Source organism: Hibiscus syriacus, unplaced genomic scaffold, assembly GCF_006381635.1.
Source record: "Hibiscus syriacus cultivar Baekdansim isolate YM2019G1 unplaced genomic scaffold, ASM638163v2 tig00000326_pilon, whole genome shotgun sequence".
Classification (NCBI taxonomy): domain Eukaryota; kingdom Viridiplantae; phylum Streptophyta; class Magnoliopsida; order Malvales; family Malvaceae; genus Hibiscus; species Hibiscus syriacus.
The window spans coordinates 66026-91609 of NW_024061781.1; the positions used below are offsets into that span (position 1 = coordinate 66026).

Genomic DNA, 25584 nt, shown 5'->3' on the forward strand with positions numbered 1-25584 from the left:
TTCTCGAATAAATTAATTCACGAGATAATGCACTCCTCAGATTAATTGCTCAAATAGGGTGAAATCTACAGTGTTGGTCGTAGGTCGCCATGCCATCCGGGCGACTTACTAGGTCGCCATGTCTTCCCGACTAGCTATGAGAGAGATTGCATGTGTCATGCACGTTCCAACACGTTGGGCATCCGAAGCCATCCGACCGAGGGCATCCGACCGAGGCCATTCGAGCGAGCTATGCGAGGGCATCCGAGGGCAAGAGGAATCACGCAAGGAGCAGGAGGAGTGCATGGCGACCTACAAGGTCGCCAGGAGTGCATGGCGACCTACAAGGTCGCCCGGAGTGCATGACGACCTATGCTGGGAAGCTGCTACGCCGTAGGTCGCCCGGAAGGCATGGCGACCTACGGCCAACACTGTAGAATTCGCCCTATTTGAGCAATTAATCTTGGGAGTACGTTATATCGTTAAATAAAAAATTCGAGAACATTATCTCGAAAATTTTGCCTATATATATATATATATGGTATATACAGTTTCTTTTATTTAGTTTTATATATGCTATTTAATATTTAGAATAAATAATTTTAAATTCATATTTAAAGTTTTAAAGATTAAGATTTATATTTAGAGTTTGGATTTTTTTTTAAATTTTCGTTAAATAAAGGGATTGAGATTCTAAATAATCCAAATCCCTTCAACAGAATGCAATTTACTAAATATTCTGACTTTTGAGGTGTTTTTTTGTCATTATTTGTAATGTTTCCATTTTTTTCTTTATAAAGTAAAAAAAGGTAGATCACAGAAGTAGAACAAACAAGTGCGACGTGTTTGGTAATTAAACTAAGGGTAAACTACCCTAGATACTATTGAACTTTGGGTGATATATCGTTTATACCATTAAATTTTTTTAATTTTGTCGATTATAGCATTGAACTGTAGTTTTAGTTTCAATTATATCACTGGGCCACTAAATCGTTAACAGTCGAATCGAAACGATGTCGTTTTAGTAATGTGTCTACATTGAAAGCCGTCAGCCACCTCGGTAGCTTTTAGTCGTGTCATCGAGTCTTTAATGATTTACCGGTTCAGTGATATAATTGAAAAGAAAATCAAAATTCAGTTCTATAGTAAACAAAATTAAAATCCAGTAGCATAAATGATATAACGCTTAAAGTTCGGTGGTATATGATGTAGTTCACCCTTAAATTAAATGGAAGCTTAGTTAGATCAAGTTGCACCTGATTTGTCGAGCGACCAACTCCTTATATTATAATTAATGCAGGTTATTCTAGGCTTGGCTTCTTGCTCTATCAAGTTCCCAACACAGATTGGGCTTCGCAACATAAACAAGTAGAGGTAGAAAGCAAGTAAATATCAATCCTCATGTAATCCCATCGGATGTAATGTTAATTAGTATTAATTAAGTTAATAAGATAAGACGTCAATTCCTTTAAATAAAATTAAAATAATAAAAATAAAATTTCCCGAGCAGCTAACTACTCCACACCGTAGGGATGAAAAAATCATCTTTCAGAATAAATATATGATAAAGGTCAAATAGCAACAAACGTCCTTACAGTATGTACTTTCTTTTTTCTCTGAATTTAATCTCTTAAAATACTAAATTTAGTTTTCATGCCTAAGAAATATGAGAGAAAAAAATGAATAGTTTGATCAACCGAACAAATGTGTTTTCTCGTCGTAGTTATCTTTTTAAATACGTTATGTGATTATGTAATCATGCATTTTTCTTTTAGTTGGATAAGTGTTTAAAAGTCATTATAGTTAATTATCGTAGGACTAATCCCCTAAAAAATGCATAGTTAGAGGACCTTCTATAAAATTTGACAAATAATAAAATAGTCAACTATGGCCAAATTCGTCAACTTTTCTAAAACAAAGTTGTCGTTTTTAAATAGGGTGTCATGCATACTTCTCCAGATCAAGCAATAATATTATTTTTGTCTCGTGTGAATAACTAGGGTAGGTCGTAGATGAATGTGAAGATCTTGCAGTCAACGTTTCTCTGCTGTCCTCAAAAGTGTAATCCAGAGCCCCGTTTGCGGATCAATAGTTCCTCTCAACTTCGAAAATGGATCCATCAGAGAAAGAAGGACTCGTTGTAGAAGAATCTGCCCACGTTTCAAACCAGACCAAAGCTGAAACCTGCAAGAAAAACAACATTTTGTCGGTCTTCATCGAGCCGATTCAATGGATACAGATGCTATCTTCTCAGCTGAATCCAAGTTTCATCATTGGGATAGTTCTAGTCTACGGCCTCAACTTAGGTTTCTCCGGGTCGTTCTTCAAAGTGGTCACGGATTACTATTGGAAAGATGTTCAGAAAGTCCAGCCCTCGGTGGTTCAACTCTACATTGGTTTGTACTATATTCCATGGATCATGAAACCTATTTGGGGTTTACTCACTGATGTTTTTCCGATAAGGGGATATAGGAGAAGACCATACTTTGTGGTTGCTGGTGTTCTTGGCGGTGCTTCTGCTCTGATGGTTGCTGTTATTGGTAACTTGCCGGCTGCTGTGGCATTGGCTTGCTTGATTGGGGTTGCAGCAGGCATGGCTATAGCAGATGTGACAATTGATGCGTGTATTGCTAGGAACAGTATCGAGGTCCGATCTTTGGCTCCCGACATGCAGAGCCTTTGTGGGTTTTGCTCCTCTGCTGGGGCTTTAATTGGTTACTCCACCAGTGGATTTTTCGTTCACTATCTCGGACCTCAGGTTAGCTTCTTTATCATTGTTTGGGACTGGATTTAGGTGGTTGAAGATTGAGAAACTGGTCAGAATCACTAGGCTTGGTCTTAGAAATTGTTAGTTTTGCTTGTGTTGAAAGATCATAAATTTGAGTTTTGATTATGTTTTTAGTGAAACCAATGTGGTCAAAACCCTGAGAACGTTCTTCTTTATATCAGGGAGCTTTAATTCTTTTGGCAATGCCACCAGTTTTCATCACAGTGTTAGGATTCGTGATTTATGAAATGAGATCGTCCGGCCTTAATTATGAGAAGCAGAAGGTTTGATTTTCTATTTTTTTTCCAGTCTCCTGCAAATTACTATGTTGTTTCAATTTGGTAAAACATTTGAGTTCATACAGACAATGGAAAACTTAGGGGTGGCCATAAGGGGAATGTATCAGACAATCAAGTTCCCTCAAGTGTGGAAGCCATCGCTCTACATGTACCTCTCTTTGGCTCTCAGTATCAGTACTCATGAAGGCCAGTTTTATTGGTACACTGATCCTAAAGCTGGTCCTGCATTTTCTCAGGTTTCTCATTTTACTAGCTAAAAACTACAATGCTCTGACTGTAATAAGACTTTCACAGTTCTTTCAATTGATGGCTTCTTATGAGCAGGAATTTGTTGGGATCATATATGCAATCGGTGCAATGGCTTCAATGGTGGGGGTTCTGATCTATCACAAGACGCTCAAAGACCTTCCATTCAGAAACCTACTCTTTTTAGCTCAACTCCTTTACGGCACATCCGGAATGCTCGATCTGATCTTCATTCTTCGATGGAACTTGGCGGTCGGAATTCCAGATTACTTCTTTGTCATCACAGAGGAATGCGTCTCGCGTATTATAAGCAGAATACGGTGGATTCCCATGATGGTACTAAGCACAAGGCTTTGCCCTATAGGCATCGAAGGCACATTTTTTGCATTGTTAATGTGCATCGATAGCCTTGGTTCCTTGACATCCAAATGGGGTGGAGGAATGGTTCTTCACATGTTCCATGTCACTAGGACAGATTTTAGAAACCTGTGGTTGGTTATTCTCATTAGAAACATTCTGAGAATTGCAACTCTGGGTTTGATTTTTCTTGTACCCAAGGCTGACCAATCGGATGCTTTGATTCCTCCCGACATTTTGACAAAAAATTCAACTGTCGCACCGGATGATGAGGGCTTGGAACTTGTACCAGAGAATGAGAAAGTTGAAGTCTAGTGCTTCCAACTAATCGGCAATGGATTCAAGATCATTAGGGACACTCATGGTCATGGATATACCATTTTGTGTAGTAAAAATGTACGATTTCCACCCCCTTTTTTAATCTAAAGAAACAACTAATCTCACTTTTTGCATAGGTAAACCATCTATCGGCAGACCGGTGATTCTTAAAACATTACCCAATCCCATAAATAGTTTAAAATGATTTTTCTTCTTCCCAAACTCAGCACCTTTCTTTTGCATTGTACATATTCAACACTGCTGTTATAAGCGGATAATTCCGGTTTGCAGGTTTTGTGAGCTTCATTAAGTTCTCAAAATCCGTTCCTCTCAATGCTCTCTCTGCAGCTGGATGAAAACTATAATTTTCCGGCCATAAATTTGCAGCCATTTCATAAACTTTTATAGAATAGGAATTCATTTCTTCACCTGACATAGAATGTAAATGGAAATGACACAGCAAAGATAGGAACTTGAATAGATAAGAAAGCAATGTTGAATGATGTTTGGTTCATGTTAAGCAAATAAGTAGGCGGGGAAGCAATTAAAGAGGAGGATGGTGTAAGTCATTTCGTTTATGTCCAGTATTCGAAGGTAAAGGCTCATCGGTATATGAAGTGATAATGATGAGGCAGCTGTAATGTAATTAATCACCCAATTAAATAGCACTGGAGCCTTGAATAACCACTCCTCCCTGGAAACGTGTGGAGGTCTTCTTCGAAACTAAGATGGTGACTTCTTAACTGTCTTTAACAGGTTCGTTGGCCCCTCATCTGTTCTAGAAACTGAACTGTGGGGAACCCACGAAGGCCTCTCGCTCGCATGGTCCCTCACATTCGAAAGAGTTCAATGTCAAACAGACAGTGCTGATCCTTACAACCTGATAACCTCCCCGGAAGCTTCCACAAGCCCCATAGCTCTCGTTCGAGCTACCGTAGCCCTCGTCTCCAAAGCCTGGTACGTGGACATCACCTTAATCACTGCAGCTGACACCATAACCAAGCTTCACACGAATCCTCCAAAAGAGTATCTCAAAGCGCACAAGCTTTGCATGTCGGCTGCACGAGAAGGACAAGTAATGCTGTTCTGTGCCAAGCATGGATCAACGGTTACATCCGCTACGGCTACCGCCACATTTCCTGCTGTTAGTGTCAGGATGGCAAATACCAGTTGCATCTTGCTTTTCAATGATATGAAAAGCATTGGAACAACACCAAGCAAACCTGTGATTAGGATTTTTATACTCATCAACTAAGAATCATAATAACCAATAGTGTTATTTCCTAATTATTGTCTAGCCAATTATGTTATTTGTAGAAAATATAGAACATTTTTATACTCAGAGCACATGATCAGGATTTAGGATGATGCTGAACATTCAAAATATGGAAGCTGTATAAATACATGATATGTATGCAGGATATACAAATGTAATGGCAGTATCTAATAGGCAATGAAAGAAGAGTACGAAACAGAAACGTGCTGGTTTACCGGATAAAACGAAATAAGGCCTTCTCCGATACCCCATTATCGGAAGAACATCTGTGAGAAGACCCCAAACAGGCTTGATAATCCAAGGGATGGAAGTAACCTGAGCCTCGGAAGGCTGCACCTTCTGAACATCCTTCATGTAATACTCGGTTCCAATGCGAGAAAGAGCGCCTCCGAACCCCTAATTTATCCCATAAATGGACACAACTCCGAACACGAAGCTCGAATGCATTTCAACCGCAAGCATCTTAAACCAATGTATTGGACCCCAAAACAAGTAACACAGTCCCTGGGGTTCATCATCTTCCTCCACAGCCTTCCTACAGGCTTCTTCCATATTCTCTTCTTCCACCATATATATAAGCTCAGTGAAAGTCAACAATGAACTTGATCATGCATATTCGATCAACAGCAACACTAGCTGCGATTCCTAGAACAATGACGAACCTTCTAAATTTCCAGATGAGGGAAAAAAAAGATTGAACAACGAGTTGACCAACAAAAAGATGTTCCCTCTAATGGATTCCATGAACTATTCATACACACTTCCCATTAGTATCTGCAGGAGGGAATATATGAACAAATGTAGGTCTAAAGCAGACGAGGGATGAGATCTTTTCCTAGATGGAAAACGGGTTCTTTTGGATACCAGATTCGACCAAACCCTGATATGTTCATAAAAGATGAAGGGAAACTAAACACACCAGAGAAAGGGAAAAAATAATAGTTTAATTGCTAGCTGATGAGTTTAATTTTGTTTTCGGCAACATGGTGTTTAATTATTTGCACTAATATTTGGTAAGGTGTAAAAGTTATCTCATAACGGGTTTGCCAGTTTCGGCATTACATGCCCCCGTGGCCGTTTAGTTATCTCCTGATATAATGACTTTTGCCTTTCAATCATTCAAAAAGAAATTATAAAATATCGAAATATCATAATTTAATTGAATTTTAAATTTGCTAGATTTATTTGATGAGCACAACCTAATATTCTTAAAAAGGGAACCACGACTGTGGTGAAGTGGGGAAAGGGCTAAGCAAATGACAAAATCCAGGGCTGGGCTGCTCCTTGTTGGGTGAACTTACGAATGTGTGGTTGTCATAGAGCAAGCAACAACCAGCCTTCACACTTGATACCACTGCTTTCTTATTTTATCCCTTCTTCTTCTTCCTTCTGGTAGCCACGGTTATTCATACCAATAATATCATGGCTCTATCTCTGAGTCAATGTCTGTCTCATACTACTTATTTATCTAAGCCCCCTCCCGCCTCAAAACTAACAAAACAAACCATAATCATCGACAACCCGTTACTTGGTTTCAGACCAGGTAGCTTGAGCAACAACCAGATAAGATGCCATGCAGTGACTGATGTGAAGAGTGCATCATCTCTGGACCAGAGCAAAGCAGAAGGCGATGATCATAACGTTGTTATAGGTTCATCAAGTGAGGAGGATAGGGTCGTGGCGGATTATAATTGGACAGAGGAGTGGTACCCTCTTTACCTCACCAAGGATGTACCTGACGATGCTCCTCTCGGTCTCACCGTGTTCGATCAGCAGCTCGTCTTGTATAAAGATGGCAACGGCACGCTTCACTGTTATCGAGATCGATGTCCCCACAGGTAAATCTCTTGCCACAAGTTTGAGTTAAAAACTTGAGCATGACTGTAGCTCTTCTTGATTTAAGGTTAGCCAAGTTATCTGAAGGTCAATTGGTCGAAGGTAGACTTGAATGCCTGTACCATGGCTGGCAATTTGAAGGCAAAGGAAAATGTGTTAAGATACCTCAGCTTCCAGCTGATGCCAAGATTCCTCGCTCAGCTTGCCTTAAAACATATGAGGTGAAAGAGTCCCAAGGAGTTGTATGGGTATGGATGTCACACACCACTCCACCAAACCCCGAAAAGCTACCATGGTTCGAGAATTTCGCCAGACCGGGGTTTCGAGATATGTCAGCTATCCATGAGCTTCCATATGATCACTCCATTCTCCTTGAGAACCTCATGGATCCTGCACATGTCCCTATCTCTCATGATAGAACCGATTGGAGTGCGAAAAGGGAAGATGCTCAGCCGCTGCTTTTTGAGGTTACAGACCGTTCTGATAGGGGATTTGCTGGTTGGTGGGGTAGAGAAAAAGATGGATCCATGTCCAACTTCTCACGGTTCGACGCACCGTGCGTTCTTCAGAATAACAGAGAAATTGTTGATAAAGATGGAGAAAAACACTACTTCACGGGTCTCTTCCTTTGTAGGCCAACCGGACAAGGAAAGTCTATGCTTATTGTTAGGTTTGGAGGAACAAAAAGGTCTCCATTGGCAAAGCTTTTCCCGGAATGGTATTTCCATCAAACTGGAAACAAGGTCTTTGAGCAAGATATGGGATTTTTGTCATCCCAGAATGAGGTACTCGTGAAAGAAAAGGTTCCAACGAAAGAGTTGTACCTTAATTTAAAGTCTTCTGATACTTGGGTTGCTGAATACAGGAAATGGATGGATAAAGTTGGGCATGGAATGCCTTACCATTTCGGTCACAGCACCGTATCTCCACCTAAACTATCTGCAGTCATAGAACATGCACCTGCCGGACTCGTTGCAGGAGTTTCAGCATCTTCGCCGGCTAAAGGTGGGATCGGAACAATGCATGCTCCGAATTTGTCTAACCGATATTTCCGCCATATAATCCATTGCAAGGGTTGCAGTAGAGTTGTGAAAGATTTTACGATTTGGAAAAATAGGCTTAGTGCAGCGGCTCTGGTGCTTACCGCTTTGGCAATTCTTGCATCCAGCAAACAGTGGAAGGCATTTCTGCTTGCGTTTGCAACCTTGTGCTTGGGCGGAGTCTATGCATGCTCCACTGTCGTTGCAATGAACACGACAAACTTCATAAGAGTACATAGGAGATTGTGATTTCGAAACCAGCAGTACTTTCTTGTTACTCATTTTCCCTAGTTTATTGATAGATTAAATAATCATATTCCATATCCGTATCATATCCAAATATATTTCAACTACAAATGTTAATATAGAGATGATACCTAAATAAAAATGAAATGTTCAAACAACACGAAACCAAACTTGTGTAGGGCAAAATTGAACTATTCTCTTCTCATATATGAACACAAAACTTGTATGTAGAAAAGAATATTGAAATAGCAAATCTACCTAGCCAAACTTCACTGTAATGTATGAAACTCCGTAAACTGTACTCGCGGAATAAGCATTCACTTGGCAAGCACCAAATTCAATCAGTGGGATTCGAGACATGCATTACGGAAGTCTAATGATGTACCCCAGCATTGGAACCGAAAGACAATGATGGCTCTTCCGAGTAGAGTAGTTTACGAGCTCTGGACTTACTGGATGACGGCATATGAGATGAACTTCTCTTACCGTTGGTGAGATCTGGAAATTTTGGTAATCCGAGACTAATATCAGCAATGAGGTTTGTAGTCCGATGCTGGAACTCCACATCAGATTCAACCCCATTTAGCGTTTAAGACAGGCAGAAGAACATTTTCAGTCAAAAGAAAGGAACATGATAACATGAAAGCCCAATGGTAGAAGAATGACAAGTTATTCTACTTCAATTAAAAAACTGAACACAATAGTTTATATTAAGGAAATAAATTTAAACGTTAAAGAAACTTCTTCAAAATAATTAAAGAAAAAAAATAAGCTGCCCAGTAGCATAAACATTTCCCTCAGTGTAAACAAATTAAAGTAACTACAAACCTTAACAGCTTGCCTCATAACACGCAAAGGTTCTTTCGCCTGCTTTCATCTCGCAACAACTTCGTCCTGCTCCTGCAACAGCTCTTCAAAAAGACTGCATATTCCAAAAGTTAACTTCAGTAACTTGAACAACATGCATACAGAAATCCCCACAATGATAACAACGAAAAGGAGGGAAAAAGAGAAAACTACGTTCATATAAGTGCAAAACTGTGCATTAATTATTTCTGAAGAAAACATGTTAGGCTTGCACATTCTTAAAGATTGAATTAAATGACGTCAGATAATAGAATTATCCTTTTCTGTTTGTATACATTTTATTCCTTTAACGATTTGGAGCATAATTTTTGGGGGAACTAGAGCACGAATGTCTCCATGACTAACATTATTTCAAGAGCTCATATTGGAAAATAATGCCAGCCATAGATACTGGGTGCCGAATAAACATTTTCCCCCCATTTGCCTATTCTGCAAAATGAAAACTAAAACACGATGTACTAACAATATTTCCATGACTAACATTATTTCAAGAGTTCATGTTGGAAAATAATGTCAGCCATCCCACAACTACTGGGTGGTGCCAAATAAACAAATTGAAAACAAAAACATTATGTATTCTAAAACACCAACCAAAATCAGGAGACATACAGTTACAGTATTTGTATAAAAGTGTTATGACGGTTTATTTTTGTATGATTGACCTGAATATTGATAAAACGGGGGAGGGGACGCATTTGAGATTCATCAGAATAAAAGTTCAAAATTGACCAACAAGGGACGAAGGAAACAGTATTACTAGAAAATGCATTATAGCCTTTGGTACCAAGTCTTAAATGTTCTTCCGGACTATATCAAAGTAGGATTTCACAATTATTTTGGTGACAATTATTTTTTGTAGATTCATTGCCCGACATTTCAAGTGGTCTAAAGATTGAGAGAGGCTGAGATAATCAGCGGAAAACATGAAGGAAGTGAATTTAGGACAGGTAAGATAATTTTGCTATTAAAGAGAAACAAAGCGGTCTCCGGTCTCTCACACAGAAGCACATGGCTGAGAATGTTTACCTCTCTCAGTTGGATCATTGATGTCATATGTTCTGCTAGATGCAGAGTTCCTTCCGCAGATTCAGTAGCTGCTGGTCCTCTAGATGATGCCTTGCTCCCAAATATTGAAGAAATGCCCCACTTGCTCGTGGATGAACTGCCACCTAAATAACAGTTACCTAAGTTGATGGTTATAAATAAACGGACTTATAAAAATGTTTATGCAAAGGCCTATGGGTATCATCTGTGTCCATGTTATAAACTTGGCTAGAAGATTCAGAAATAATGGAATTTTTTTCTGCAACTACAAAACTGTTCCAATTTTCTGCATTGATAAATTTGGACCCACCCGTCTATCATCTCGGAGATGGAAATACCATAAAAATGAGTTTATGTTTTTTAGTACGTAAGACAAACAGAGAAGTGCAACAGTCTCCATATTGGATTTAAACTATATGAATAAGTTGCTTCAACAGAATGAAGCACAATATACACCCATCTCATACTATATCTTCTGCCACGTGAAATGTTATCGTACATATTATACAAATCTCGAAATTGAGGTGCACTCTTGATACACCAAAACATTTGATCCACATCAATCACGAACACACACAGAGGGAATTTCATTTTTTTACAAAATGTAAAAGAAATTCTTTCTGCCATTGCATTTCCCTTATCATAAAAAATCAGTTAACCAGTCATACAAGTATCAAGTGAGAAAAATAAATAAATGAGACAAACAAACTTTGACTAGCAGTTGAGAGTAAATTACCAGCTAATACAGGTAGCTCATTATTTGACTGAGGACGATTCACCTGCCACAATACCATCATAGGTTAAGTGCTTAAAAAGGAAATGTTAAAAATGATTTCTATTTCCCGATTTTTACAGTTCTTTCCGCTTTTTCCTCCCCTTTTCGGCTAAAAAGGGTACGAACTAGACAGATAAGGATAAGAACTTCAAAATAATTGAGGGTTGAGATTGTGACTCAGTTTAGGACTTCAAGAAGATGCAAATTAAGGGCATAAATGGAGCTTGTTTGATAGGGTGCTCATAGACAATTTCATTTATACCATCTTGAAAATGGATACTAAGATATCTTAGCACAGACAGATAAGAAACCTAATATATCACAAGGTAAAAGCCTAGAGCTTGGACAAGCTTGGAGGGCTTTATGTAAAAACAGACACCTGGATAGAAACACCATTCACAACTGATTGAGCTGCAGCAGTTCGGGATATTTGGCCCTTCTCAGATGTAGGTACCTTTTCATTATCCAGTCTCTCTTGAATGATACAAAGATGAAGTAAATGTATATATATCATGTTTAAAGTAAAAAAAATGTGGCCATTTTTTGTTGCAGAACAACTAATCAACTAATAATGAGAACTTGAGAAGTCGTGATAGAATCATTAGTTGCCAATATAGAGTTGTAATTAAGTAAATTCAAATAGATTTTGTCACATGCGAATCAACCTTAGACAGAGATTTCAAAACAATCATTTGCTTTCATTTCTGTAACAATAAAATAGATGTCATAATACATGCTTTTGATACAATTTCACATCCCTCCAGCCATCTATACCTTTGAAATGACATCTTACAAATTTAAACTTGTATTCTCAATAGTCAGTCTCATAGAGGTGGATGAATACTGAACCACAGTGAGCAACATAAAACTATAACAAAATGCTAAAGGGCTAACTTACAACCCTACAACAACACTTAACCAATTGGAATGAAATCTATACCTTTGATGATCTCATTTGCTGCACAGCTCAACAGCTTTACTGCCACCAATAGAACTTGGATGCGAAGAATTTATATAATCCATATGATGTTTAAAGAACGCCAAAATAAAATTCATAATCATGAATGATAGAACAATTCAAATATACGATTGTCATAGAAGACATGGTAGCTTATATCTCGGTGAATCATAAAAGTGTGTTAAAATTAATTCAGAAAGCTATAATAGTAAAATTTGTTATATACAGAGGGTGCTAACTAAATCCATCTAAACTTAAGTGGATGAATAAATGGAAACTGATCAAATTAAAATATCAGTGAATGTGCATGAAGATTCACATGCAAAATAAAATTACAGAATCACCGAACAAGTCACAACACTGTCTGAAGTTCTCTTAATTCAAGTAGGCTACCCATAAAAAAATAACATTTTCATCAAGCATTTCAAAATTGTTATTTTTCTTACCATCCTTTTAACCCAAAGTATATTTTCGTAAGGGGTCCATATGTTCCATACATGAAACTACATGCATATATACGTGTCTACCCTAGGTTTTAGAAGAAACTCCTTATCATGCCATATTTTTTATGGTACCCAATAGATATCATTATGCGCACGATACACATAATTCCTATATTATTGTGGGTATCATATAAAGAAAGGATGGCAAGAAATCAATAACCTCCATCTCAAAGAGGTTTCTTATCATTGTCTCAGCAGGCTTAGCAGCAGCATCTAAAAACTTCCGTACAGCTTCAGTTACGTTCCTTCTTAATGATGGGGATCTTTGCAATCCAGTTGATTCACAAGCCTGGCTAATCTGTTGGACAAAATTTACTCTTCATCATATCCACATATTGAACTCATAATTTCAATAGGTAAAATGATCCCAGCACAACAATAAGCACTATTCTCACCTTTATTAGTTCATCATACACAATCCATAGACACTGATGACAAGGGTCTGACAACTGAGCAATTTGTCTTCTAACCAGAACTTCAAATGGAGCCTGAAACTCAATGAAATACATGATTTATAAGCCACTAATTTCAGCAATGCAAAAGTCAAAAAGAGAGCAATTTGACTGTTGTACTCACCTCTGGGACAAATAGAACGTTTCTTAGACCAGAGGAATTTCTAAGGGCATAGGCAATATCCTCGTCAGTCAGCTTTTCACAAGGGTCCATCTCCTATAAAAAAATACAGTTAAGCTTCTAGTTCTTAAGCGTAGAAGATTCCAGGTGACACAAAAATGATAGAGCATCCATTACATAAGAGGTTCAGAAAGACAGAATCATACCTCTAAGAACTTACAAACATTGACTGAAAAAGGTAGTGGATCCTGGCTCCTCCAAACAATTCTTTAGTTGGCATCTCCTCACTTTTTCCATCAACCATAGCAGAAAAATCTTTTACAAAAATGAGAAGAAAAAAAACAAAATAGAAAAATTAGCAACAACATAAAATTTAGTGAGCAACATTCCCCATCCCGCCTGAAATATTTACAATTTTGATTCTAGTATGCACTGATTTGTAAGATAATAAGTGTAAATGTGAAAGAGGAACTGGGATAACAGCCCCCCCCCTCCCTCCCCCACCCCAAACCAAAAAAAAGAAAAAAGAAAAAGAAAGGGGGAGATATATATATAGAGAGAGAGAGTTGGAGAGGACAACAAACACGCAATAATTGCAAAAATCCTATATGTTAGGCTAAAACTTGAATCGAGAAGGAAAAATCAGGGTTTTAAATAGCGTTCGCGGTCGTGTTGTGTTTATCGCGGTTACGGATATAACGGCTGCCATCGCGGTCACTGCGGGTGTCGCGGTCGTGAATTTTTTAAAATTTCGCACAACTTATACTAAAACATATAATTATAATTATAATGAGTCATTTTCAATATCTTTAGAATGTTTTTTAAACGAAAATGACATATATATAATATAGTTTAATCAAATAGAAGACTTTAAAAATCCAATGATAGGGTAAGATAATTAATAATGAGTTGATGACATTGTGAATACATTATTATTTAAAAGAAATAAGCTGTTCAATCATTAATGTAAGAACATAAAACTATGACGTATAATAATTAAAGCCGCAACACGACTAAATTGAATAGAACACGACTAAATTGAATAGAATTAAAATAAAAGTATAAATTTAAAGAACACAAACTTAGGATTAAATTAAATAAAAATTAAAGTTTATATTCTAAAATAAGGATTAAATTATAAATTCTAAAAGATTGGAGGGATGATAAATTAATATATCCCTTAAAATATTTAAGAATTTATTTAAAAAATTAAAAAAATAGAAAATAGGAAATAGAAGTAAACGCCCAAAAACAATATACTTATTGTTTTTTGAATTAAAAATCAAACATAAAAATAAAAGAACTTACCAGAAGCTATTTAATATTTTAATATAATTTTAAGTCTTAAATCTCTATTCTCTTCTCACTTTTAAATTTAACCTTTCGTTTTTCATAGGAGCTGAGGAGCATACTCTAGCATATTTTTCACCGGCGACGAAGCTCATAAGACTCCAGATTTTTCTCAAAATAGTTTTGTTTTGTTGGCTTGTTCTCTTTTAGGTTTGATCTTTGCCTTGATGACCTGTAATCGGTGAGTCTTCCTGATGATGTGTTTTCTATTTTTTCTAGAATTTAATAGTTTTTTTGAGTGATAATTTCAACTTTTTTACGTTTTATTCCGATGTTGAGTCTTTTCCGGTTAGATCTTTGCGTTTTTGGGTGAGAATTCTATTTTTTTCCAGTAACGGTTGAAAACGGTGATAGCATTCCGTTATCGGCGCTATCCACTGTTATCCCGTTAAATTGCGGTCGGACCGTTACCGGCGTGAATCTGTTACCTACCGCTAAACTCAACAATATCGGTTTCGGACGATGGCGCGACCGTAAAATAGCGATCGCGTTTGCGTTCCGCTATTTGAATCCCTGGGAAAATAATAAGCACATATATTTTCTTGATATGCCAAAAATGGAACACATAACAAGAAAGATAAAAACCTCACCATCACAGTATCTTCTAATAATGTGCAATAAGGTTGCTCCTTGTTCTGCCTGGATATGAACATAAGTAATAGTCAGAGATAACTATTGTAACAAAACTAACAATCCCAAGAGGGAAAAATCAGTTTTGTCTATAGAAGTATGCTCGGCTTCATTGGGGAAAGCTCATGAGTATTAAGGTGTAAGGGTAATTAATTTAAAAAAGCAGACATCACCAAATAGTAAGAACTATTACTTAGATCTCAATCTCAACTTAATAGAACACTTGTTCACTTCCATTCAAGGAAAGCAGGAAACTCAATGATGTTTAACTCCCAAACACAAAATGTTGGCCAGCACCACTAACATTACCCAAACTGTGACAACTTACCTTTGATTCCACGTCTCCATAAGTCTGCATCTCTTTCATAGATGCATGCATACGAGAGTTTAGCACAGCCTTCAAACGTGGGAGATCCTTTCTGATATGCTGCTCTAGGATCTGGGAACAGAAACATGCACATATGCACAAAGAAAGGCGCTAATCCCCATAGTTAACCAATATATGGAAGAATTACTGATAAACTAACTTATACCTCCTGGCAGCGATTCACAACACCAACATAACCAAGTTTGAGTGGAGCCACACTTCCAAGCAAAAAGTTACAGGCATTAGTCCTCCTGTCCATAATATCAAGCTGCATGGAAAGATTGCATCACATAAGATAGTAATTCAGCAAGGATAAAAAATAGCAGGGGATGAAAAAGATCAAATCACTTATTAAATTTCTCTCATTCTTTCAAACAAAAAAAGGAACAATACAAACCTTGGTGATTACACCGACCGTCCGAGAACCTGAAAAAGCATATATTTCAGTCCATTGGAATAGAAGAATTCATACATTCAGACATGAAACCACAGGTGCGTTTGAGTTACCACTTGGATCAGCTAATTTAGCTATCTGTAGTGCACCAGACGTGGTTAAATCAGAATTTGCGGGACTGACAGCCAATATGATACAATTCTCATTGTTGATATGTTCCACAATCATTATCCTAATTCTTGTTTCGATATCACTAGGTTGATACCCCACAGGAACCGTGGTAATGCCAGGTAAGTCGATAAGGGTCATGTTAAGGACATTGGGAGGGGAAATCTTCAATCGAATCTGTTTTTCTGAAACCCCTTTGTTACAACCTGCTTCTCTTTCAGTCTCAGCCTACACAAGTTTAGTAATAGTAAAAAGAAAGAGAGAGAATTCATGTTTACAAAGAGATTAACAATTTTCAAATTTGGCAAATCTAATGAAATTTCAATAATATGATCTAAAACATCAATGCAACAATCCAGTGAACTTAAAAGTTGCCAATTATAAAAGCTGATAGCTCAACCTCAATTTCTCGACGAATTTGGGAGAAATCATAAAAACGGCGGCCGGGTAAGTGGCGAAACTCACCCCACTCGACTCTATCTTCATCTGAACTCGGAGGACGGTTTTCAAGCATTAAAACAAGCGGTCTTCGAGTACAAATATCGCAGCCTCGAGGCAGAAAATCGCGGCCAACAAGGGACTCAAGCACGCTCGATACCGCTGCTCTGACTGCCAACCACCGCCACTTGAGGTACCGATATATCGGACAATTCGGCACCAGAGGAAGCAAGTATGTCATGGAGTTTGTTGATCACCGGAATCAGCGACGAACCGATGGTTGCTGCAGTTTTTGGAGCAGTCGACATATTGTTGTTTGTATTCTCTGCTTCGTCCATTCAAATCAGAACCAAAAAGAAAAAAAAAAGGTTCACTGAAAAGAATCAGAAAGGGGAAAAAGTAAAAAGCTTTTGAAAGAGAGGATACTGAATAGTGAGATTGACAGTACAAAAGAAGAACCCAAAATTTTGAATAGCAGTAGTGAATGAGGACAAGTAGTAGTCATTTAAAAATGCAGGAGTAATTGAGTGGAACCGTGAAAGATTAAAATCCTTGGCGATAAAGTTTCGTTTAGTAGTAATTAGTAAGTCGAATTAAATTTCCTTTTTTTTTTCTTTTTCGCGGCGCTGCGCTGCCTTCAGTAACCGTTCCTACACCTCGAACTGGACTATGAGGTTTATTCTAAATAACGGGTACGCCACAAACATGCACAGCGGTAAACTACATCATTCATAGTTAAATTTTATTCTATCTTATTTTATATTTATACTTTTAAATTTTTTAATTTATTCATTAAAATTTTGAATTATTCATGTTTTTAATTGTTTTATATTATTTTATTATTATTTTGATATGATGTGATATTTTTTATCATTTTTTATAAAAATAAATTAAAACAAATAATAAAATAATTTATATTAATCAAAATAAGAATAATTCGAAAATTTAATGAAGTGAAACAAAAGAGAGAATAAAATTCGATGAAGAATAATATATTTTACCCATATATATAGTTATCATATAATAAAATTTAGGGTGAATTACGAGTTTAGTACTTAAATTATCAATTTTGATCTATTTTAATACCTAAATTTTTAATTTTTACAAACTATATCAAAATTTTAGTTTTTATTTCATTTTAATACTCCGTTCAAAATTTAACATCAAGTTTTAAAAAAATTAAAACTTTAAGTACTAAAACATACTAAAATTGATAGTTTAAATAATAAATGCATTAATTTTTTAAACATAATACTAAAATGAAACGAAAACTAAACGTTACGTATGATTTTGTAAAAATCAAAACTTTAGACATTAAAAGAGACTAAAATTGATAGTTTAGACACTAAATGTGTAGTTTGCCTTAAATTTTAATAACAAAATTAACCTAAAATGTTTTTAATTAACTGGTATTTAATTAATTCATCAAACTCTGTTTTTAAAAAAAATATTCTAAGTTTAAAATGATGCATCAATTTACACAAGAAAGCATTCATTCCAATAGAGCATAACAAAGGAGAGAAGAAGCCAAGTCTAATTTAAGTTCATTTTCTTTCCATTTTATGGGGGTAAAAATCTATCACCAAACAATGCAAAATTAGCAGGTGTCAAAACTTTAGCCATTTTTTCTCTTTTTCTTTGCTAGCGACTGCATTTGATGCATGAACTGCTTCAGCTTCTGCCAAAGCCTTGCGGGTCTCATTTAACTTCCTCGTAGCAGCGTCGTAAACAGCTTTTTCGTTTCTGTTTCTGCCCGCCATTTCCTTGAGCTTTACAACTCGTAACTTTAGTTCCTTCACTTCATCGCCATAAGCAATCAATGCTTTTTCCTATCTACTTTCTTCTCCTCTCCAGAGACTTTCTTTTGCTGCTTCCATGTTGACCCTCCATTTACTGCTTCATTATGCATAGCCAGTTGGTTATTGATGAGGCTAAAAACATCTGGTCTTGATTCCTCTTCTTCTTTTGCAGCCCGAGCAGCTTCTGCAAATTTCTTCTCACGCTTTCTCTTGCCACCTCTACTTCTTTTCTTCCCTTTTTTCTCTTTACCCTCGTCATTTTCATTGGACTCCAGACCATGATCGAGTGATAGCTTAGGGGGAAGGACTTTAACTGAGATCGGGTCCAACATTCCCTGGCCAGAGGCACCTAATCCCATCCCCTCACGATAACCCATATTGGCCATCATCTTAGAAGCTACACCCCTTGTATGATTTTCCCATTTAGCAAAGATGGTAGTTTCTGTCTGGATACCTCTCTGTCATGCAGTGCTTTCAAGAAAACCTATACCCCTCGGGCTGTCCTCTTCATCATAATCACTAGAATCAGATTCTTCAGAGCTTAGTTCACTTTCTTCATCACCACTCATTTGTGCATATTCAGACAATGTTAGGGCTTCTATCCCGAGCTCTGCAGAGCTTCCATCATCGCGGAACACAACATTCCCCGTTCTGAGTTCATCGTTCAATGATTCAAGTTCAGCTTCCCTCCAGATGCCAACTTTACTATAAGAGACTGCCCAAATACTGGACCCAACCATTGATGGCTCCCACATGGTTGAAGCATACTTCTTCAGTGAAGATAATGGAACATCAACTCCTGCGGACATATAAATGTTAACTCCGATGTATTAGAAGCAACTGCTATAAAAGGAAAATTGTTAAAAATGATGCTAGCAGCACTGTACCAGTTGCTGTATTAAGAAATTAGAGCAAAGAATAATGTACAACATGCTAGCACATATAGAGGGCTCCATACCACAATCAACTTTGGGAAGAAATGGAGTTATAATACACTAAACACAACCTTTTGAAGCACACAGCATGGCAACAGAGATCTGTCGGCTAGTTCCCCCCCCCCCACATAAATGCCAGATACTACTAGCCCATGGCAGCATTGAAGGTTAGAATGCAAATCTAGAGGTATCTCACAAAAGTCTCATTTTACTTCTTAGCTCACCATCTAGAATTAATAGGGTTTATACAAAACAACAATTACTTGTCTTTATGATGCTCTCCATACCATAAGCTCAATGTTTCCGCATATCCTTAGTGCAAGAACACGCAACAACAAAGACAGAGGGAGCTTTTGGGTCAAAACCTACTAGTCCATAATATAAAAGACTTCTCACATACCATGTGATAAACGGCAACTAGCACCAAATCAACGTCTTTGTTGCAGAAAGAACTTGCATATCTGCACTAGGGTGGGCTAGCATTAGTAACTGGAAATAGTAAATCTGTAAATGTTGCTTAATTAGCAATAGAGAATATTTCCTCATTCCTTGACAAAATTACATCCAATTCTCAAACAACTCTCCCAATATCACAGGTTATCTCACTCTGAACAACACAGCTATGCGGTTCCTCTGTATCAGCTAGACAAGGATATCCTATGTTTCCAAATAAAACAGAAGTCTTTCCCTTCTTTTTCTTTCGGAAAATTCGTAAGTTTCTAATTACATTAGAGAGAAATATTTCAATTGAAGTACCATCTTTCTCATAAAAAATGGTTTAGGAATTCGAGCTAGTGCTTACCAAAATATTTTCTGAAGTAGGTGTGAGGAAAGATATCTTTGCAGAATCGGAGCCGTTCAATGCAACAACTTGACCATCATACCACCGGCCGTCACTGTAACGGAATCGACATTTCGACCCGACCTGGTAACTCCTTTCCTCCCCCAATGGTTTCGCTTCCATATCATCCGGGTCAAGAGGCTCCGCTTTAGCCTCCTCAACCACTGATTGATTCGAAACATCTAGCGCTGAATCAGCTTCTCGAAGTAAACGTGCCCGCTTAAGATTAAGAAGCCCCTCCTCTGTCTCTTTGATTACCTCAACAAGCTCGCCTTGAACCTAAACCCAATCAAAGATAAATGAAATTAAAAGATAATCAGACTACTCATCGAGATAATTTTGAAGATTTTATGAGAATGAAAAAGAAAACAGGGGAGATGAAGTACCGCGAGGATCTGGGGATTGAACGGGTCACACGCGAGAGCATCGTTTAGGGCGGAGAGTGAGTCTCTTTGCTCGTTCAACTGAAGCACCAGTTGGTCCTCTAGAACCCTCTCTTCGTCTGCCATTGTTGTTTTCTTTTCTTTTCCAGCGTCGGATAGGAGGAGTCTGATAAATCAACAATCAATAGCAAAAATTAAGAAGATCCTTCGAGGTCTTCTCCGCAAATATGATAAGAATGGTGGGGATTCCGGTCGGTTAAAATAAAGGGCGATAAATCTTATTTTTCCACGCTCTTACCAGGCGCGTGTCTTCAATTAGACAAAGACGAAAAGATCCCTGATAATTTATTTGAAGGCATGATAACAAAATTGACCCGACATTTGCATAAATTATCATTTTGGTTTCTATTTTTTCCAGCATTTTAACCTTAAACGTCTAATTTTTTATGAAAATATTATTTTTGAAAAGAAATTATTAGTTGACTAATGATTAATACATATTGTAACACTTTGATTATTGGTTTAGTAGCTTCGGGCTAACCCGAGAAGATTTTGGGTAAATTTAAAAGACTTGTTGGGAGCATTGGTCCAAGTATGAGATGAAATAGGCTTGAATTGAACCCAATTAGAATAAAAATGGTATTTTTGATTTGGACATAGGATGAAAAGGACTATGAGAGCAATTAACCCCTAAATATTTTAAAGGTTGAACTCCTTAATGAATGGGTGAGGTCACGGTAAAGGAAAAGCAGCAGTGTTTTGAAAAACGGATCGGATCGGTCGGTTTAATCGAAAATCGTTGTCTAATCTGGTTTAATCTAGACCGATTGAACTGTTACTAGTGAACCGGTCGGAACCGTTGAACCGTTCAAACCGGACCGACTGAAAATCTGAAAAAACCGGAAAAACCCGCCAATTTTGTTTAAAAAAATAAATAAACCAAACGATGTTGTTTGTTAAACTAGCCAAGTCGAACTCGAGTATTGCTGAGCTCGACTCGAACTTGAAAATTTTAAAAGTAAGCTCAACTCAACTCAGACTCACGAGCTAAAAATTATCAAGTTTAACTCGAACTCGAAATATAATATTGAAACTTGAACTCGAAAAGACTTGAACTCAAAAAAATTTAGAAGCTCGATTGAAGCCTAAAATTCGAGCTTATTTGAAGTGAAAGAATAGTTCACTCAATGCTCACCAAAAGACTCCATGATTTTGAATGTCAAATTACCTCTATTATTTATAGAAGTTAGTTGGGATGATCTTCTATGTTTCTTAGCCATGTGTGATTGTTTTAAAAAAAAGTTAAACCAAACAATATAATTTTGTTATGATTTTTTAACCCCAAATTTATTTTTTAATTATAGTTATATAGTTATATTTATTATTTAATATGTTTTACCTTAAATATTATGTTGTAGTTAATTTGAATCATTTTGTTTCACTTGATTTTATGGTTTTTAATTTATATATGTTATGACTTGCTTTGAATATGAATTGTGATATAAAAAATTATTTTTTATTAAACATTTTTGGTATTTTTATTTAATTTTTTAAATAATTATGACGTCGTCCGGTTCGTCTGACTGATCGGACCGGTTCGACCAGTTGAACCAGTGAACCGGTAACATTACCGGTTCGTTAACCGGTCCAGTTCTGATAACCATAGAAAACAGTAAAAAACGATGACTTTCTCATATCTTTTTTTCCTAATCTTTTGGATTATTTCTCGTTCAGATTTTCTTTTCTTTTTCTTGGTGATTTGAACAAAGGCGAAGACTTCATTGGTGTTAATCTCTAGGCCAAAATTCTAGAGGTAAGTTTGAAAATCTTGGTGGCCATAGTGGAGTTTAGAAAGCGTTTTGTGTTTTAGAACTCGTGGGTGACTCTAAATCATTCCTAAACTTTAATGATTATGTTCTTATCTTTTTTAAGTTCTTAGATGAGTTAATAATTCACTTCATTGATTATTCTAGTGAGAGAAGTGAGATAAGTGAGAGAAGGTTCCAAAAACAAAGCAAAAGAAAAAATAGTGCTTGGGTGAGCTTAAGGTGATGCTCCAACTTCTTGTAGAAAGGTAATACGCTCTTAATACTCTTATAATGCTTGTAGTTCAGCATGTGAAGTATGATTGCGTGTATGTGTTCATGAACATTTGTGTGCATTTGGTTATTAGCATGAAAATGGGTGTTAGATATTATTCATGCATAAAGAAATGACTTTTTATGATTCTCTAATCATCTATAAGTTTTAAACATCGTTTGGAAGTTACAAAGGGACCTTAGGAATGATTTGAGAAGTTTTACACGAGAAAAATATGACTTTCTGAGTTTAGATTATTGGTATTGTATAAACAATATCAATATTGTTCGTTTAGATAGAACAATCTAAAAGATTTTTGCAATCAGGTATCTATATCTATTCTTGTAGTATTGATATTGTACATGAAGTATCGATAATCAAGACTTAGTATCGATACTTAAAGGTTAACTCAAATTTAGGTAAGTCATTTTAATATCAGTACCTAGATAAGTACTGATACCACAGCGGAAGGTATCGATACTCTAGGTAAGTACCTAGATAACCCACAACCAGAAATATTAACAGAAAAGAAAAGAATAAAGAAAGATGGAGAAAGGCAAAGGAGTAATGGGGTCCGGCCAAAGATGGGCCGTTGATTTCTCCGATAATTCCACCGCTCCTTCGTCTCGTGACATCCTCGACCCCCTCGGTTTCACTCGTGCCTCTGTGGATCAGGTTTCCCTTCTTTTTTTTAAAAATTTTTTCTTTAATAAGTGCATAAACTTTCAATTTTTATTAGGTTTCACTTTGTATTTTGGCAGGACGATTCGACTGTGAGTCGCCAAAAGAAGGATGCTGAATCCAATTGGAAAGCTCAGGTACTTTTTGTTTTATTTTTCTCGGTACGAGAGAAGTAAGAAGATGCTTAAGTAACGGTTGAAATTTATTTTCTAAATTGGTCCCAAACTTCAAATCAATTATAATTAATTTTCTTTTGGATCTTAAAGATTTGAAGTTTTCAACTTTGTTGTGATTTAACCATGGAAGTAGATGAAAATCAATGGATAACTTTCTAATGGATTTAAGTGAGAAATTACCATTGCAAGTCATGAATAAGCATAATGGATGTTTAGGGAATTCAGTTTGAGTTTTAGCATCTGGGTTTTTTCTTGTTGCACCTAAGGGTGTTAGTTACTGGGGATGATTACCTGACATTCTCTAAAGGGTACGTATGATAATTGTTTCTGTGTTAGGGTCCTCATTTACAATATTTATAGATGATGCGTGCTCAGAAATAATTTGCTAAGGTCTGTGGCAGAGCAGAAAGCTACTACCTATGTTGTGATGAATGGATCATCGATGTCGTTCCTTTATTATATATGTGACCCTAAATCACTTCTGAGTTCAGTATGTATGTCAGAGTTTAGAGTGCATTGAGTTGATAGTTAAAGGGAAGATAAAGGGAAGGCATGGAAGATTGAATATAGATGTCTTCTCTTCGTGCATGACTGAGGGTTGCCATTTGATTTAGGTCTAGTGTTTGTCTGATGCATATATGAAATACTATTTGAAGGCAAGATAGAGTATGTAACACTATCCTTTTAGCTGGTTTAGGTGTTCCTTTAGGTAAGAGTTCGTTTTTTGCGGTTAGTTTCATTAGGTAAAAGGAGACATACATTAGTATGATAGATAACCTATCAAAATCTGTTATTAAGATTATGTTTATTTTACTGTTGAACAGAAAGCTTGGGAAGTGGCACAAGCACCATTCAAGAACTTGCTAATGATGGGTTTCATGATGTGGATGGCTGGAAATACAGTGCATCTCTTTAGCATTGGTATCACTTTTTCTGCACTTTGGCAGCCTATAAGTGCTCTTCAAGGTGTTGGGAAAGGTAAGTGGCCTCTTACTACTAATCTTTCTGTTATCCTGTGTTATTACATTGTTGTTGCCTTTTGCTGTGTTCTTTGTTCTATTTAGTTTTGAGTGGTTCATTTGTCGAAAGAGGAAAGAATAAGGTGCCTAAGAATAAAAGATGCTTTAACCAAGGATGAAATAGTTAACCCTTTATAAGTGTATAGTACTAAATTACTAATGAATGCCACTTAAGCATTCAGAAGAAACCTATCTGGTATGTTTCTATAGTAGCTTCATTGTTTTTGCTCCATATATGCTTGGGATTTATGGTCAGCTATTTCCATTTCTAAGTTGATTCATCCAAATTTTACTTTCTGCAGTTTTTGAGCCTTATAAAGACAGTAAAGTAGAACTTCTTGGACCTAAGTTGCTTTTCATTGCCCTTAACTTGGGTGGTTTAGCACTTGGTGTTTGGAAGGTGAGTTGCACTTTCTTTTTCTTAGAGTTCCCAACGATTTTCCCCTGTGAAGATTATTGAGAGTAAGGAAGGGAACAAAACCTGAGTTATTTAATATTGTTCATTTTGTTTGTTTCTTTCTTTGGCAGCTCAACACTTTGGGACTTCTTCCAACACATGCATCAGACTGGGTGTCATCCTTGCCCCCTGCTCAGGTTGATCAGTTTTCCCTTTTTTTTCCTTCGTGCAAAGTTTATGTTCAGTTCTTTTTCCTGTTGTTAAGGAAGGTACATGATTAATGAAATATTTCATTTGATCAAGTAACATGTGATGATATTGGATTTAGCAGATAAGCCATTTAATGCTATAACTGGTGTTCTACAGAGCATTTTTACAAACTCTAGCTTTAAATTGATAACATTTTCAGGAGGTAGAGTATTCGGGCGGAGGCATTCCTATATAATAACGTGTTTGTTCATCTTCGGTACCATGATCAATTTATGGAGGTGGTGAGTGGACTTAAAGGAAGGCCGATGGAACTTAAGACGTTTTGTTCTGTTTTCTTTTGCAGATGGAGAACACCACAGTTTTTATCTTAAACTTTATGAAACATGTCACATGACATGATTATGAACATAGGTTTGTTTTATTTTGTGACTTGAGAAAGGATTAACATAAAAAATCTAAAATTATGTTCGAGGTAGTACTTTTCTTATTATTGGGAAAATTTGATTTTGTTGCAAAACAGTGGAGTTTTCAAATTTCATAAATGAGTGTGAATTCGACTCCCTAGAAACACAACTGTGCATCCAGAAATATTTTTGAAGGTGACATGGTTGATTAAATCCTAGGCAAAAACCT

The 25584-nt window shown here is 36.7% G+C and overlaps 4 protein-coding genes and 2 pseudogenes across 5 annotated transcripts; 3 read left to right on the plus strand and 3 right to left on the minus strand.

Annotated features, from left to right (window-relative positions):
• Positions 1 to 1978: 1978 nt before the first annotated feature.
• Positions 1979 to 4012, plus strand: LOC120164147 (probable folate-biopterin transporter 6). The gene is made up of 4 exons (XM_039173929.1): positions 1979 to 2737; positions 2929 to 3030; positions 3111 to 3281; positions 3370 to 4012. Exons 1-4 carry the CDS (start codon positions 2090 to 2092, stop codon positions 3961 to 3963), a joined length of 1515 nt encoding a protein of 504 aa, XP_039029860.1. The 5' UTR covers positions 1979 to 2089; the 3' UTR covers positions 3964 to 4012.
• Positions 4013 to 4835: 823 nt separating this feature from the next.
• Positions 4836 to 5547, minus strand: LOC120163017 (probable folate-biopterin transporter 2). Its single transcript, XM_039173078.1, has 2 exons — positions 5458 to 5547; positions 4836 to 5189 (listed from the first exon to the last, which is right to left on the minus strand). Exons 1-2 carry the CDS (start codon positions 5492 to 5494, stop codon positions 4972 to 4974), a joined length of 255 nt encoding a protein of 84 aa, XP_039029009.1. The 5' UTR covers positions 5495 to 5547; the 3' UTR covers positions 4836 to 4971.
• A 1075-nt stretch (positions 5548 to 6622) lies between these two features.
• LOC120164240 (protein TIC 55, chloroplastic-like) lies at positions 6623 to 8400 on the plus strand. The gene is made up of 2 exons (XM_039174028.1): positions 6623 to 7080; positions 7146 to 8400. Exons 1-2 carry the CDS (start codon positions 6665 to 6667, stop codon positions 8365 to 8367), a joined length of 1638 nt encoding a protein of 545 aa, XP_039029959.1. The 5' UTR covers positions 6623 to 6664; the 3' UTR covers positions 8368 to 8400.
• Positions 8401 to 8562: 162 nt separating this feature from the next.
• On the minus strand, positions 8563 to 16891 carry LOC120164335 (annotated as a pseudogene).
• Positions 16892 to 17971: 1080 nt separating this feature from the next.
• LOC120164430 lies at positions 17972 to 20603 on the minus strand (annotated as a pseudogene).
• Positions 20604 to 22993: 2390 nt separating this feature from the next.
• On the plus strand, positions 22994 to 25383 carry LOC120164725 (ER membrane protein complex subunit 4-like). Of its 2 annotated transcripts, none has more exons than XM_039174473.1 (6): positions 22994 to 23143; positions 23230 to 23286; positions 24150 to 24303; positions 24647 to 24744; positions 24910 to 24938; positions 25151 to 25383. In XM_039174473.1, the coding sequence occupies exons 1-6, from the start codon at positions 23015 to 23017 to the stop codon at positions 25155 to 25157; spliced, it is 474 nt and encodes a 157-aa protein (XP_039030404.1). In that variant the 5' UTR covers positions 22994 to 23014; the 3' UTR covers positions 25158 to 25383. The 2 variants fall into 2 exon arrangements, with proteins under 2 accessions (XP_039030404.1, XP_039030353.1); XM_039174422.1 differs by having other exon boundaries at positions 23015 to 23143; positions 24873 to 24938.
• The last annotated feature ends 201 nt before the right edge of the window (positions 25384 to 25584 follow it).

Coding starts and splice junctions, on each gene's coding strand:
- LOC120164147 (XM_039173929.1), top strand. CDS start 2,090: ATGGATCCATCAGAGAAAGAAGGACTCGTTGTAGAAGAATCTGCCCAC. Junction 2,738..2,928: donor TTCACTATCTCGGACCTCAG/GTTAGCTTCTTT, acceptor TCTTTATATCAG/GGAGCTTTAATTCTTTTGGC. Junction 3,282..3,369: donor CTGGTCCTGCATTTTCTCAG/GTTTCTCATTTT, acceptor TCTTATGAGCAG/GAATTTGTTGGGATCATATA.
- LOC120163017 (XM_039173078.1), bottom strand. CDS start 5,494: ATGGGGTATCGGAGAAGGCCTTATTTCGTTTTATCCG. Junction 5,190..5,457: donor GCCTTATTTCGTTTTATCCG/GTAAACCAGCAC, acceptor TCCTAATCACAG/GTTTGCTTGGTGTTGTTCCA.
- LOC120164240 (XM_039174028.1), top strand. CDS start 6,665: ATGGCTCTATCTCTGAGTCAATGTCTGTCTCATACTACTTATTTATCT. Junction 7,081..7,145: donor CGAGATCGATGTCCCCACAG/GTAAATCTCTTG, acceptor TCTTGATTTAAG/GTTAGCCAAGTTATCTGAAG.
- LOC120164725 (XM_039174422.1), top strand. CDS start 23,015: ATGGAGAAAGGCAAAGGAGTAATGGGGTCCGGCCAAAGATGGGCCGTT. Junction 24,745..24,872: donor TAGCACTTGGTGTTTGGAAG/GTGAGTTGCACT, acceptor TTTCTTTGGCAG/CTCAACACTTTGGGACTTCT. Junction 24,939..25,150: donor CATCCTTGCCCCCTGCTCAG/GTTGATCAGTTT, acceptor TAACATTTTCAG/GAGGTAGAGTATTCGGGCGG.